General features: G+C 42.8%; 1 protein-coding gene across 1 annotated transcript; it reads right to left on the minus strand.

Annotated features, from left to right (window-relative positions):
* Window positions 1-2,763: 2,763 nt before the first annotated feature.
* On the minus strand, window positions 2,764-14,724 carry LOC138949407 (uncharacterized). Its single transcript, XM_070321233.1, has 4 exons — window positions 14,343-14,724; window positions 5,843-6,121; window positions 5,391-5,513; window positions 2,764-3,247 (listed from the first exon to the last, which is right to left on the minus strand). Exons 1-4 carry the CDS (start codon window positions 14,685-14,687, stop codon window positions 2,870-2,872), a joined length of 1,125 nt encoding a protein of 374 aa, XP_070177334.1. The 5' UTR covers window positions 14,688-14,724; the 3' UTR covers window positions 2,764-2,869.
* Between the last annotated feature and the right edge of the window lie 391 nt (window positions 14,725-15,115).

Genomic DNA, 15,115 nt, shown 5'->3' on the forward strand with positions numbered 1-15,115 from the left:
TGAGTGTAATGGGACATGACGAAGGGGAGTCGTATAAATCATTTGCTTTTCGGCTTGGTTGATCTGTTTGTTAATTTGATTAGAATAATTTTCCATAGCGTAATTAAGAACCAAATCTATTTATAAAATATACAGACTTTGACATGGGATAAGACCACATTCTCTCCAGATGGTCAAATACCAAACATGAACCCCCATGGATGCTGTATGCTAGATGAATTAATTGTGTAAATGCAACCAGTGGCTTTTCCGGAAAGAAAAAAATCAATTGTCGACAGAGACCATGCACCCATTTTGGGTATGTGACCAAGTCGACGATAGGTCTTATCCCAAGCATAGACCATTTATCCTGGACCGCCAACTAGCTCTCTCTCCGCTCTGTCTCTCTACATAGACCATTCATCCTGGACCGCCAACTAGCTCTCTCTCCGCTCTTTCTCTCTACATAGACCATTCATCCTGGACCGCCAACTAGCTCTCTCTCCGCTCTTTCTCTCTACATAGACCATTCATCCTGGACCGCCAACTAGCTCTCTCTCCGCTCTGTCTCTACATAGACCATTCATCCTGGACCGCCAACTAGCTCTCTCTCCGCTCTTTCTCTCTACATAGACCATTCATCCTGGACCGCCAACTAGCTCTCTCTCCGCTCTGTCTCTCTACATAGACCATTCATCCTGGACCGCCAACTAGCTCTCTCTCCGCTCTTTCTCTCTACATAGACCATTCATCCTGGACCGCCAACTAGCTCTCTCTCCGCTCTGTCTCTCTACATAGACCATTCATCCTGGACCGCCAAGTAGCTCTCTCTCTCCGCTCTGTCTCTCTACATAGACCATTCATCCTGGACCGCCAACTAGCTCTCTCTCTCCGCTCTTTCTCTCTACATAGACCATTCATCCTGGACCGCCAACTAGCTCTCTCTCCGCTCTGTCTCTCTACATAGACCATTCATCCTGGACCGCCAACTAGCTCTCTCTCCGCTCTTTCTCTCTACATAGACCATTCATCCTGGACCGCCAACTAGCTTTCTCTCCGCTCTGTCTCTCTACATAGACCATTCATCCTGGACCGCCAAGTAGCTCTCTCTCCGCTCTGTCTCTCTACATAGACCATTCATCCTGGACCGCCAACTAGCTCTCTCTCTCCGCTCTTTCTCTCTACATAGACCATTCATCCTGGACCGCCAACTAGCTCTCTCTCCGCTCTGTCTCTCTACATAGACCATTCATCCTGGACCGCCAACTAGCTCTCTCTCCGCTCTTTCTCTCTACATAGACCATTCATCCTGGACCGCCAACTAGCTCTCTCTCCGCTCTGTCTCTCTACATAGACCATTCATCCTGGACCGCCAACTAGCTCTCTCTCCGCTCTGTCTCTCTACATAGACCATTCATCCTGGACCGCCAACTAGCTCTCTCTCTCCGCTCTTTCTCTCTACATAGACCATTCATCCTGGACCGCCAACTAGCTCTCTCTCCGCTCTGTCTCTCTACATAGACCATTCATCCTGGACCGCCAACTAGCTCTCTCTCCGCTCTTTCTCTCTACATAGACCATTCATCCTGGACCGCCAACTAGCTCTCTCTCCGCTCTGTCTCTCTACATAGACCATTCATCCTGGACCGCCAACTAGCTCTCTCTCCGCTCTGTCTCTCTACATAGACCATTCATCCTGGACCGCCAACTAGCTCTCTCTCTCCGCTCTTTCTCTCTACATAGACCATTCATCCTGGACCGCCAACTAGCTCTCTCTCCGCTCTGTCTCTCTACATAGACCATTCATCCTGGACCGCCAACTAGCTCTCTCTCCGCTCTTTCTCTCTACATAGACCATTCATCCTGGACCGCCAACTAGCTCTCTCTCCGCTCTGTCTCTCTACATAGACCATTCATCCTGGACCGCCAACTAGCTCTCTCTCCGCTCTTTCTCTCTACATAGACCATTCATCCTGGACCGCCAACTAGCTCTCTCTCCGCTCTGTCTCTCTACATAGACCATTCATCCTGGACCGCCAACTAGCTCTCTCTCCGCTCTTTCTCTCCATTACGAGGTAGCGCCTCTCGCATTTAGGAACCTACGCTTTACATGGCCTTTCAGAAATCAGGGGGATGTCATATCCGGTGTCGATTGTAAACATGGACGAAGTTGCCGAGGTAAGTTCTGAAAATGCTAAAATAAACTCAGCGAAAGTGCATATGGAACATGTTTTTCGATGAGTTTTGTTAAGTTTAGTGTGGAGTTTTGGAAAATCCAGTTCATTGTCACCTCCCATTGCCACAAATAACTGGAGCGTGCTTTCTTTTCACTGTCTTCGAATCGCTGGCCTTTCAAACCCCGGGCGCTAAGCGCCCCTGAAAGTCGAGCGTCGTAACCTCGAAGGGTCACGTGACGAGTTGGCGGTCCAGGCTATTTGGTCTATGTCCCACCTGGCCATATCTGAGATGGTGAGTCAAACGGTTTTCAAGAGAAGGAGTACGTGTGCCTTTTAAACAAACACTGAGGACCGCGCTGAGCCCAAGGAAAGGAAGGATGGAAAGGGGGGAGAGATAGAGACATACAGACAGACAGACAGACAGATTGCCAGACAGACTGACACACAGACAAACAAACAGACAGCCAGATTGCCAGACAGACTGACACACAGACAAACAGACAGCCAGCCAGCCAGCCAGATTGCCAGACAGACTGACACACAGACAAACAGACAGTGACATAGAGATCGGAGGAGAAACAGAGTCAAACTGACAAACACAAGGAAATACAATTGAAGTTTATTGCTTTTTTCTCATCTGTGAACATCAGCGCCTCTTAAAAACACAATCACAAGACAACAAAGCCAAGACTTTGCCGGAAGAGAACACACCGCTACTGGTACAACCTCTGACGGTCTTTTTTGGACAGAAGAGCAATGGATATCATGGTGTGTTTACCCACATGCCGGTAGTCGCGCGCGCGGATGTACAGCCTGTCGCCTCTCTCGAATGTAAACACACTCGCTTGTCCGCTGCTGACCCCGCGTTGGGCAAAGGATTGGAACACGAGTTTATTGTTGCAGTACACCTGGAGGCGAAGGCTTTTATGGATTGCTGGGTTGCCACGGAGAGACAAGATGTAGGTCCCGCTTATGCTGATGCTGAACACCTTACTGGACTGATCGTACATGTTGCCACGGTCCAGGAGTCTCGAGCCCCCGAAGGCGACGTTCTCGTCCGTGCCATAATCTTTGGCGTACATTGGAGGTACCTTTTTGGAAAAGAAAGGTTGATTTGGATAAGAGAAACTGGAATCAAAAACAACAAGCTTGGTAAGTTATTGGAACGGTTGTTATTGACACAAATACGTTTCAATCCCAAATATATCGACCCAACGGTCTTTTAAGTGCACAGACAAACAATTAATAACGAAAACTTATCTGGATGATTATATTTAGTCAAGTTTTGACTAAATATTTTAACATCGAGGGGGAATCGAAACGAGGGTCGTGGTGTATGTGTGTGTGTGTGTGTGTGTGTGTGTGTGTGTCTGTCTGTGTGTGTGTGTAGAGCGATTCAGACTAAACTACTGGACCGATCTTTATGAAATTTGACATGAGAGTTCCTGGGTATGAAATCCCCATACGTTTTTTTCATTTTTTTGATAAATGTCTTTGATGACGTCATATCCGGCTTTTCGTGAAAGTTGAGGCGGCACTGTCACGCCCTCATTTTTCAACCAAATTGGTTGAAATTTTGGTCAAGTAATCTTCGACGAAGCCCGGGGTTCGGTATTGTATTTCAGCTTGGTGGCTTAAAAATTAATTAATGACTTTGGTCATTAAAAATCGGAAAATTGTAAAAAAAAATAAAAATTTATAAAACGCTCCAAATTTACGTTTATCTTATTTTCCATCATTTGCTGATTCCAAAAACATATAAATATGTTATATTCGGATTAAAAACAAGCTCTGAAAATTAAATATATAAAAATTATTATCAAAATTAAATTGTCCAAATCAATTTAAAAACACTTTCATCTTATTCCTTGTCGGTTCCTGATTCCAAAAACATATAGATATGATATGTTTGGATTAAAAACACGCTCAGAAAGTTAAAACAAAGAGAGGTACAGAAAAGCGTGCTATCCTTCTTAGCGCAACTACTACCCCGCTCTTCTTGTCAATTTCACTGCCTTTGCCATGAGCGGTGGCCTGACGATGCTACGAGTAAAATGGCATTGCGTTCAGTTTCATTCTGTGAGTTCGACAGCTACTTGACTAAATATTGTATTTTCGCCTTACGCGACTTGTTTTTTCTTCCGCCTGCCACGAAGCCGCAAGCGAATGAATTATGATATGATTTTTTTAAGAGAAACTGGTTATTGGTTGCACAATGTACACACGAAGAGCGATCACGTCTGTTGCACTGGACATTATTACTACATAGAATTTACCCAACTAATAAACAAGATAGGATTAAGAACATGGAATAAGTGTGAATTTTGTGATGAATTAGACACCCTTGAACATTTCTTTGTTGATTGCCAAGGGGTGATGAAGGGTTGGAAAGTATGTACAGATTTTGTTTATAAAAAAAATAAAGGTTAACATAATTTTGATTGAAAACTGAAATGTATTATTTTAGCGAAACTTTGAAAATTGATTATATTCATTTTGTGAATCATTGTATTTCAATTACAAGAATGACAATTGGATAATTTAAATATGGTAAAAACTCAGAAGTGGTTGTATTATTAGAATTTGAGTTTAACATTAAGGAGTTCACACGATATTAGTTTATTGATACAGTTTGTTGATTTAAAAATGCAAGAATGCGATTGCAAAAAGAAATAGACCTATGAAGAAGGATGCTCCCCGCCTGAAAAAAGAGCAAGAGAGAAGGCAAAAAATAAGGGTGGTAGCAACATGCAACTGAGGTTAAAAAAATAGAATACACACCAATGCTTTGTGAAACACCCATTCTTTGTGAGTAAAGGTCGCAGGTCTCAGTAGCACATTTCTAATGTCAAAATGAACGCTGATTTACTTCGACATCTTCATGTGAAACCTTTAATTTGTTTGTACCCCCCTGGCTGGGTGCGTAAAGGCGTGTACAGCTCATATCTCCCATTTTACTACCGAAACGAACCTAAGTTTTTGCACACATCGTATACGCAACAGTTCCAAGCTACTCACCAAATTTGAGCTCAATTGACCCAAGAGAAACAAAGATAATAATAATAATAATAATAAATAACTTTTCTATAGCGCGAGTCCCATCAATTGGCTCCAGGCGATACAAGTCTAATCCGTAGACAGAGAAACACTGACAGAGGGAAACCTATACGCAGCTTTATTACATCAAGGCAGCGTAAATATTTAAAAAAAAAAAAAAAGAAAGGCGTGGGATACCGTATCCGTGAAGGCCATGTAGGTGCCCTTCAGCTTCTCTGGCGTGTTGTTTTCCAGATAGACCCAGGACATCATTGTTGCCGGGTCTATGTGGCTTTGTCCCGTGGTGACTTTCATGCTGATCTGAAAGAAAGACATCAGTGTTGTGACGAAGAAAGACAACGAGACATCCGCTCCTTGCAGAATTCTTCAGTCTGTCCATCGTCCAGGATACTAAATATTCCTTCTGTCAAGTCTGCCCTCAAAATATATTTCTTCAAAGAAAATCTAAAGTCATGCTTAAAACCCCGAAACCACTGGCTGAAGTCTTACACCGAACCTCGCGCGCACACACTGACACACACGCACACATGCACACACACTATGCCCCTCCCAACCAACATCCACACACACTCACACACACTCTACACCCCCCCCCCCAAAAAAAAAAAAAACGCCGCACACACACACACCTTGTCTTTAGTGGTCAAGTAAAAAGCGCCTGAAGCGGAGATAGGCACGCCTAATCCACTGTAGGCATTGAACAGCCCCATAATGTTGACCGTTGTCCAGTGGCCAGTCGAACCGTCTGGTCTGGCCATGATCCAGTAAACACCATCTCTTGGAACCGAATACATAATTCGCCTATACGGATAATTGGTCCAGGATCCGGACTCTGTGATGTACGATAAGAAACCAACAGTTTTGTCACTGTGGAGCCACCCATCACTGCGAACCGTTGTGAAGTATTTCTGTAACAGATATAATGATAATAATGATAATTGTCAGTAAAAACTGGTGTCACATGACTGATGTGAAACAGTTGATTGGCTAATGGCAGTGCGCTTAAAACTGTTAGCTCACTCTTGGAGTGCGCTAACTTTTTCAGAGAGCGTATTCTCAGTCTGTGCCTCTTCTTTCGACTTCCGAACATTCTTCTCAGCCGCTGTGTTAGTGGCATGTAGCTTATCGTCTCCATATTACCAAACAATGATGCTTGACCTTAAAATGTCCCGCGGCTAAAAACAGAAGGTTAGTTTCTGACAGATTTCGAGCAGGACAAAGCCAAGGGCGGATCTGGGGGGGGGGGGGGGTTACACGGGTTACGTAACCCCCCCACTCCCCCCAAAAGAGGTAATTTATTGACTCAGGATGCACCAGATAGCTCTATTTTGCTTCTTTGGATAAAAAAAATTTCCGGGGGGGCATGCCCCCGGACCCCCCCTAGAGGCCTAGCCCTACCGTCAACTTGTATCTTCGCAGTCATTTTGTAACCCCCCCCTCCAAAGTGAATTGATCCGCCCTTGAAAGCAGCATTTGAAAGTCGACTCATTCAATGATAGACTGTCTCACTCGAAAATGCAGCAGACGACACCATCACTCAGTTCAGGACTGAAATGAACGGTTTTCGCATATTTCAAGACAACTACGATGTAAACAGAACACGCGAAGGCTTCAAAACATTGGTATAAATCTTGAACTTTAGCGTGTTAAATTCATAGCTCAGTATCCTGTGACATTCTTTACTTATTTTTGATACAAGTCCATGTAAGCAAGCCAAAGAACATTTGTCGTGAAATTAATTGACGGATTGAGCTCCAAACTTAAGCATAATTCAACCATGGGACATCATTTACACGAAAGAGTTGTCTCCCTTGTCCACTCACACGGCTAATTCCTTCTTTGACCCATGTAAACGAAATGCATTCGTACAGTTCATCGGAGTTCATTCCGTAACTTCAAAGGGATCTAAAAATGACTTGTTATGATTACAAGTGCAGGTTCTACAAATTTGGAGACTTCAATGCCTCTGAATTATGAGCTATGAATTTAACACGCTTAAGTTCAAGATTACCAAAACATTCTTTCCATGTAATCATAGCACCAACCTCCCAGATGAATGCAGGTACCGTACATTGCGAGAAATAACATGCCAACTTTATTTTTTTGCGAATGAGGAACCAACGTGTCACTTAAGTCGTTTGACATCAGGGGACGCCACTCAGTTGTTTGGGGGTCGTTCATTTTTGTGCCAGTGGGAGCGTAGAACTGTGACATTTCGGTACATGTATGTTGTTTTTTTATACCAATAATTAATACTTAAGTGAAACGGGGTCATGCCAATACGTCCCAGTACCATTGTGTCCCAGTACCATTGCGTCCCAAAACAATGCCGTCTCATTGCGTCCCATTAAGCAATCCCATTGGGTCCCAATACCATTGGGTCCCAGTGCCATTGCGTCCCGTACCATTGTGTCCCAACAAAATTGCGTGTCGATAGGTCCCAAGAAAATTGCATCTCGATACGTCCCATAAAGGAATCCCATTACGTCCCCGTACCATTACGTCCCAACACAATTGGGCAGTGTGTGTGTGTGTGTGTGTGTGTGTGTGTGTGCGTGTGCGTGTGTGTGTGTGTGTGTGTGTGTGTGTGTGTGTGTTATGTACGTATGTATGTAGGTGTCTGTGTCTACATTTGTGCGTGTATGGGTTTCGCTATCTGTGTGTCTCGGTGTCTATGTGCTGAAGGTTCGACGACTGGACAGTCAGTCTAGCTTTTCTCAGAAACGGGTTTAAACATCGTCTACTCAGTAAATAAGCCTACAGTCATGTCATGCTCGGTTACATACAGTGGAATACAAAGCGGTGTACTGTACAGTTTCGGTATTTTTCTTTGTGTCGAGCACCGCTAAAGCATATATTAATTTTACACTTCGGTTTAGGTTAGCGTGCTTCAGTTCATTTTAAAAGAAAGAACATGGTTACCTTAGAAAACCTGTAAGGAAAGCAAGGAGCGCCTCGAAACAAACAAACTGACATGCAATATCCTTTACAGTTTCGGAATATATCGTGAAGGATTTTTTTCTCTCCCATGAACAAACATTTATTTATTTATTTATTTATTTATTTATTTTTATTTTTTTCCACTTCACCTCATCTTGACTAACCGGTACACATCTTTTTATTTTATTTTTATTTGTGAAATACTGCTATGTACCGACACAATTTTTTATTACAAATCGTGTTGAACGCATTTTGTTATAAAAATTGTGTAATCCGAACACGATTTGTAATAAATTTATTAGAAAACGCACTTTTATTACAAAACGTGTCGCTACACTGCTACAGTAACATCTCAGAAATTAAATTCACTAGTATTGGGACCTAATGGTACGGGGACGCAATGGCACGTAATTGTATTGGGACGTAATGGTACTGGGACGCAATGGTACTGGGACCCAATGGTATTGGGACGCAATGGTACTGGGACGCAATGGTACTGGGACGTAATGGTACCGGGACGTAATGGTACTGGGACGTAATGGTACTGGGACGTAATGGTATGTTCCCAGTGAAACTGTATGCTAACGGGTACATTTCGCACAACTGTAACTCATACTGTTAGTTGCTAATCGATAAAACGGTACAGAGGGTAATCAAATCGTAAAATGCATGGTCGGCGATGACAAATGATGTGCAAAGCCGACACACACACAAAAGTAGATCTAACTCGACCTGTCCACAATTTATCCAAACGCTGGCAGAAAAATCAATGTGCCTTTTCAAACGTTCTAATCTGTTGTCGTTACTGACAATAGCGTTATTGAAACAAATAATCACAGTGCGCTAAGAGATTTATAGAGCAAATCTTGAAAATAATTATTGAACGGCTTAGCGCTTTGCTTAATTAATTTTCTCGATTTGCTCTATAAATCTACTAGTGCACTGTGATGTTTCAATAACAATAATAATTGTCAGTAAGTACTGGTGTCACATGACTGATGTAAAACAGTTGATTGGCCAGTGGCAGTGCGCTTAAAACTGTTAGCGCACTGGTGCTTTCCAGAGAGCGTATTCTTCCGCCCTTTTCCAAAGCGAGGCTGTGCCCCTTCTTTTGATTTGAGAAGATTCTTCTCATCCTCCGTGTTAGTTAGGCCTACATATACATGTAGCTTATCTTCTCTACATTACCAAATGATGCTTGACCCTAAATTTCCCGCGGCTAAAAGCAGAAGTGTTTTTTTCTGACAGAATTCATGCGCCTGTGCCACAGTGAGTTTGTGCCTCTTCTTTCGACTTGCGAAGATTCTTTTCAGCCGCTGTGTTAGTGGCATGTAGCTTATCGTCTCCACATTACCAAACAATGATGTTTGACCCTAAAGTTTCCCGCGGCTAACAGCAGGGTTTTTTTTCTGACAGATTCAGGGCCGGACCAAGTTCGTTTGAGGGGGGGGGGGGGGGGTGTTCCAACTGAAGGCATTTACCATAGTGGTTCAGTGGAATAATCCCAAAGACATGTATGCCTAGTTAATAGTAAATAAGTCTGACAGAACTCTTTACTTTGAATATTACTATGATGATGGACTTATAACGGGGAGGGCAGGCCGTTGTCGACTTGATGTTGTTCAAAATTTGAAATAGTTTTAGAAGACCAAATAAACTGAGGGAGTTGGGGGAAGAGCTTAAAAAGTCCACTTTTTTTTCTCTCTCTGAGAGGTACATTGGATGGCCAGGGGGAGGGGGGGGGGTTCCGGAACCCAGGAACCCACCCCCCTCCCCCCAGATCCGGCCCTGAGATTTCGAGCAGGACAAAGCAGCATTAAAGGCACAGTAAGCCTCCCGTAAACCATCACAGAGCTCCCCGAGCGTCATCATACAGTACAAGCATACTTCCATTTGAACGCTCACCGAACGGGAACATCCTGGCTGCTTTCTGTCGAGCGTGAGAAATTTTCAAAGAATTTATTTTTGTGGACTTGGTCATTAACAACAATGGCGCCTCGTTTTGGTGCTGGACGGCTCTTATGATACCGGAAATCACGCCCGGACAGTAAGCCTCCCGTAAACCATCACAGATACTGTCAGGCTTTTACACACAGTACAAACACCCTTCCATTTGAACGCTCACCAAACGGGAACATCCTAGGTGCCCTACGTAAAGAGCGAGCAATTTTTAAAGAATTAATTTTGCAGATTGTCTCGAACACTTTTTGGACCCATCCTGAACTCAGGTCAAACATGAGTTACTTCCCTTCGGGTCTCATTCTATTGATGTAAACTGGCGATAGCCGTGAATCGATGATTATCAAAATGTTTTTGGACCGTGGTGCGGTTTTGCGCTAGACCTAACTTTTAAAATCTAAATAATAAATTGACAGCTTCTTACACAAACATTCTTTAATCATAAAAGAATTCTTTTTTCATCAAGACAAGATCAGTACAATTCGAAGATCAGTACAATTCGAAGTTGTGAAAGTTTGAAAAAAGAAAAGCCCGGAAGCAGGGTCACGCAAGGGTCGTAGCAGCTAGACGACGGTTTATCAGTGCATATCGCCGTTCCTCTCAACAGTCAAAAGCCATCGCTAGAGTTCTTGTGAACCACAGCCGTTTGTTTCGTGCATAAAAACGTGCTATTGTAAATAAGCTCACATCGAGTCGCATTCAAATGACTAACTGACGACTACATTGTGAAAAAGAGAAACTGAATCACACGGGTTCACGATGGCTCAGGGGTAAGATAAACCACGCAAAAATAAATTCTTTGAAAATTGCTCACTCTTTACGTAGGCCACCTAGGATGTTCCCGTTTGGTGAACGTTCAAATGGAAGGGTGTTTGTACTGTACGTGTGTAAAAGCCTGACCGTATCTGTGGTGGTTTACGGGAGGCTTACTGTGCCTTTAATTTGAAAGTCGACTGATTCAATAGACTGTCCTACTCGTATTATATGTAACAGACGACACCATCAGTTCAGGACCGAAATGAACGGTTTTCGCATATTTCAAGACAACTACGATGTAAACAACACGCGAAGGCTTCAAAGCATTCTTACCATGTAATCATAACACCAACCTTCCAGATGAATGCAGGTACATTGCGAGAAATAACATGCCAACTTAATTATTTTGCGAACGATGAGTGAACGAACGTGTCACTTTGAGTCGTTTGACATCAGTGCCCGTATGCTTATGGGGGAAGTTCGCGAAAACTCCCGAAGTTTTGAGTGACATCGGAAGAACTTGCCTCACTTTCGTATGCATGGGCCGGAAGAAGGGCTTACTTCGAAGCAAAGCCGAGGAAGTAATTGATGGTAGTTTGCGACAACTTCCTACGTTTTGAGCGACATCGGAAGTACATCCTCAATTTCGCATGCATGGGACGGAAAAAGTGCTTACTTTTGAAGCAAGCGAGGAAGTAAGTGAGGTTAATTGTACTACAGCGAAACCCAGGAGTAAACACGCTGCTTCCAAAGTTTCTCAGTGCAAAATAGCAGGGCTTTTCTTCGGTTTTTCATATAAAACCGATCTAACGCAAATGAAAGTCCCAAAGAGAGAAAATAGAACGAAAAGTCGTATCTCGTGCGTGCATTTCGTGTAATTTTCCCTGAATACAAACCTGAGTTGCCGCCAGCTTTGACTTTTGTTCGTTCTGGGTCACTGGCCACCACTCTTAAAATTTCATCCCCGCTTATAGGAGGGGATGTTTCTATGTAAATGGGCGTCTTTGTGTGAGTGTGTGTTTGTGTGAGAGTGTGCGTGTGCGTGGGTGTGTGTGTGTGTGTGTGTGTGCGTGCGTGCGTGTGTAGTGTGCGTCTGTTCATTCATTCATTCGTTTGCAGTGCACGCGCGCACATGTGTATGTGGGTGGGGGGGAGGGTGTGTGTTTGTGTTTGTGTGTGTGTGTGTGTGTGTGTGTGTGTGTGTGTGCGTGCGAGAGAGCGACAGATACACACAGTGATTCAAGGCGCACTACTCTAGTAAAGTTGTCGTAGCACGTCCGTCTATGGCCAAAGTGATCCGGGTTCGATTCCCGGCATGGGCGGTCTATTTTTTTTTTTTTTTTTAATTCTTGTTTACTATTGTTTATTATGAACGTTTTAATGTTTTATTTTACTGTAATAGTTTTTTTAATTGTGTAAAATAAATAAATAATATATATATTTTTTTTAATCCAAGTGATCCGGGTTCGATTCCCGGCATGGGCAGTCGATTTTTTTTTTTTAATTCTTGTTTTACTCTAATAATTTTTTTAATTGTGTAAAATAAATAAATAATTTTTTTTTTTTAATTCACGTGCACAAGACAAAAACTTTCATACTGGGGGAGCGTACTCGGGTCCAGCGCCAGCGTTTTTTATTGTGTGTGTGTGTCTGTCTGTCTGTCTCGACTTAACAGCTTATTGCTGGGAAACTACTGGGCGCAGTTCGTTCAAAAGTTGATACACTAACTTGATAATAGGTCCGATTGATCGTATTAAAACTTCATAATGTTACCTGGGACCTAAATGCCCCAAAAACACAAAAACCACTCTTAACGGTGGGAGTTTTTGCGGTGGGAGGCTGGTCGCTTTGCGAACGGCCTCAGCCGAACACGTCACGCAGTGACGAGAAAAGCATGATTTGCAAGCCAGCCGCATTTGGTCTCGGCAAAGAAACTACAATACAGTGCTTGGTCTCGGTGAGACTGAAAGAGAGAGAGCGACAGATACACACAGTGATTCAAGGCGCACTACTCTAGTAAAGTTGTCGTAGCACGTCCGTCTATGGCCAAAGTGATCCGGGTTCGATTCCCGGCATGGGCGGTCTATTTTTTTTATTTTTTTTTAATCCTTGTTTACTATTGTTTATTATGAACGTTTTAATGTTTTATTTTACTGTAATAGTTTTTTTTTAATTGTGTAAAATAGATAAATAATATATATATTTTATTTAATCCAAGTGATCCGGGTTCGATTCCCGGCATGGGCGGTCTTTTTTTTTTTTTTTTTTTTTTTAATTCTTGTTTTACTCTAATAATTTTTTTAATTGTGTAAAATAAATAAATAATTGGTTTTTTTGTTTTTTTAATCCACGTGCACAAGACAAAAACTTTCATACTGGGGGAGCGTACTCGGGTCCAGCGCCAGCGTTTTTTATTGTGTGTGTGTGTGTGTGTCTGTCTGTCTGTCTCGACTTAACAGCTTATTGCTGGGAAACTACTGGGCGCAGTTCGTTCAAAAGTTGATACACTAACTTGATAATAGGTCCGATTGATCGTATTAAAACTTCATAATGTTACCTGGGACCTAAATGCCCCAAAAACACAAAAACCACTCTTAACGGTGGGAGTTTTTGCGGTGGGAGGCTGGTCGCTTTGCGAACGGCCTCAGCCGAACACGTCACGCAGTGACGAGAAAAGCATGATTTGCAAGCCAGCCGCATTTGGTCTCGGCAAAGAAACTACAATACAGTGCTTGGTCTCGGTGAGACTGAAAGAGAGAGAGCGACAGATACACACAGTGATTCAAGGCGCACTACTCTAGTAAAGTTGTCGTAGCACGTCCGTCTATGGCCAAAGTGATCCGGGTTCGATTCCCGGCATGGGCGGTCTATTTTTTTTATTTTTTTTTAATCCTTGTTTACTATTGTTTATTATGAACGTTTTAATGTTTTATTTTACTGTAATAGTTTTTTTTTAATTGTGTAAAATAGATAAACAATATATATATTTTATTTAATCCAAGTGATCCGGGTTCGATTCCCGGCATGGGCGGTCTTTTTTTTTTTATTTTTTTTTTAATTCTTGTTTTACTCTAATAATTTTTTTAATTGTGTAAAATAAATTTTAAAAAATTTTGTTTTTAATCCACGTGCACAAGACAAAAAACTTTCATACTGGGGGAGCGTACTCGGGTCCAGCGCCAGCGTTTTTTTTTATTGAAACAGGAAACAATCACAGTGCGCTAAGAGATGTATAGAGCAAATCTTGAAAATAGTTATTGAACGAAGCGCTTCTCGATTTGCTCTATAAATCTCTTAGCGCACTGTGATGTCTCAATACCTTAAATTGTAATTATATCGATAAGGGTATTTTTATATGGCAAAAATACTAATATAAACTGAGCCAAAATATTCAGTATTGCAACCTTAAAAAGTGACAGATTCCATGCTTTGGAATTAAAATGTCTCATTACGTCAAATGAATCCTAATCTTACCGTGGAGCTGCCGACAAAAGCCACGCTGTACGAAATGGCGCTATGTTTGGAGCGGGGTCCCTCCGGTCGTTCCCCGACATAGTCTCCACGTTTGAGAGGAAGGGCCACGCTGAGTCCCCCTATCACGTTGTCGTCAACGTAAGCTATGAAGATTGTGTCCTTGAAGTTTAGCAGAAGACGCACTATGGTTTGACCATCATGCTCGGGGTCACTCACTAGCGTGATGATGTAGACACCGCTCTCCCAAATTTGAGTTTGGGCACGTTTCCCTGCAACGGGAAACTGGCCTAGAATGAAAAGGAGCAGGAGCAGCGTCGGTAAAGGCAAGGTTGGCGATGTCTTCATCTTCACGGCTGTTGAGTTGATGTGACCAGACCCTCTCGGCGTCTTCTTATAGGATGGTGCCAGTTGTTTGAGAAGAGTCAACAGCTGTTAAGGTGTTGTCTGAAATTAGTTAATGTATTTAACAGCTTCCAGCTGTGGAGAAGCGCTATATAAATGTCCATTATTATTACACCCCCGGTATAGGGGTGTGTATAGGATTCGGTCGATGTGTTTGTTTGTTTGTGTGTTTGTGTGTTTGTGTTCGCATATAGATCTCAAGAATGAACGGACCGATCGTCACCACACTTGGTGAACAGGTTCTATACATTCCTGAGACGGTCCTTACAAAAATTGGGACCAGTCAAACACACGGTTAGGGAGTTATTGGTGGATGTGTTTGTTTGTTTGGGTGTGTTTTTGTGTTCGCATATAGATCTCAAGAATGAACG

This window comes from Littorina saxatilis, linkage group LG15 (genome assembly GCF_037325665.1).
Source record: "Littorina saxatilis isolate snail1 linkage group LG15, US_GU_Lsax_2.0, whole genome shotgun sequence".
NCBI classification, from domain to species: Eukaryota; Metazoa; Mollusca; class Gastropoda; order Littorinimorpha; family Littorinidae; genus Littorina; species Littorina saxatilis.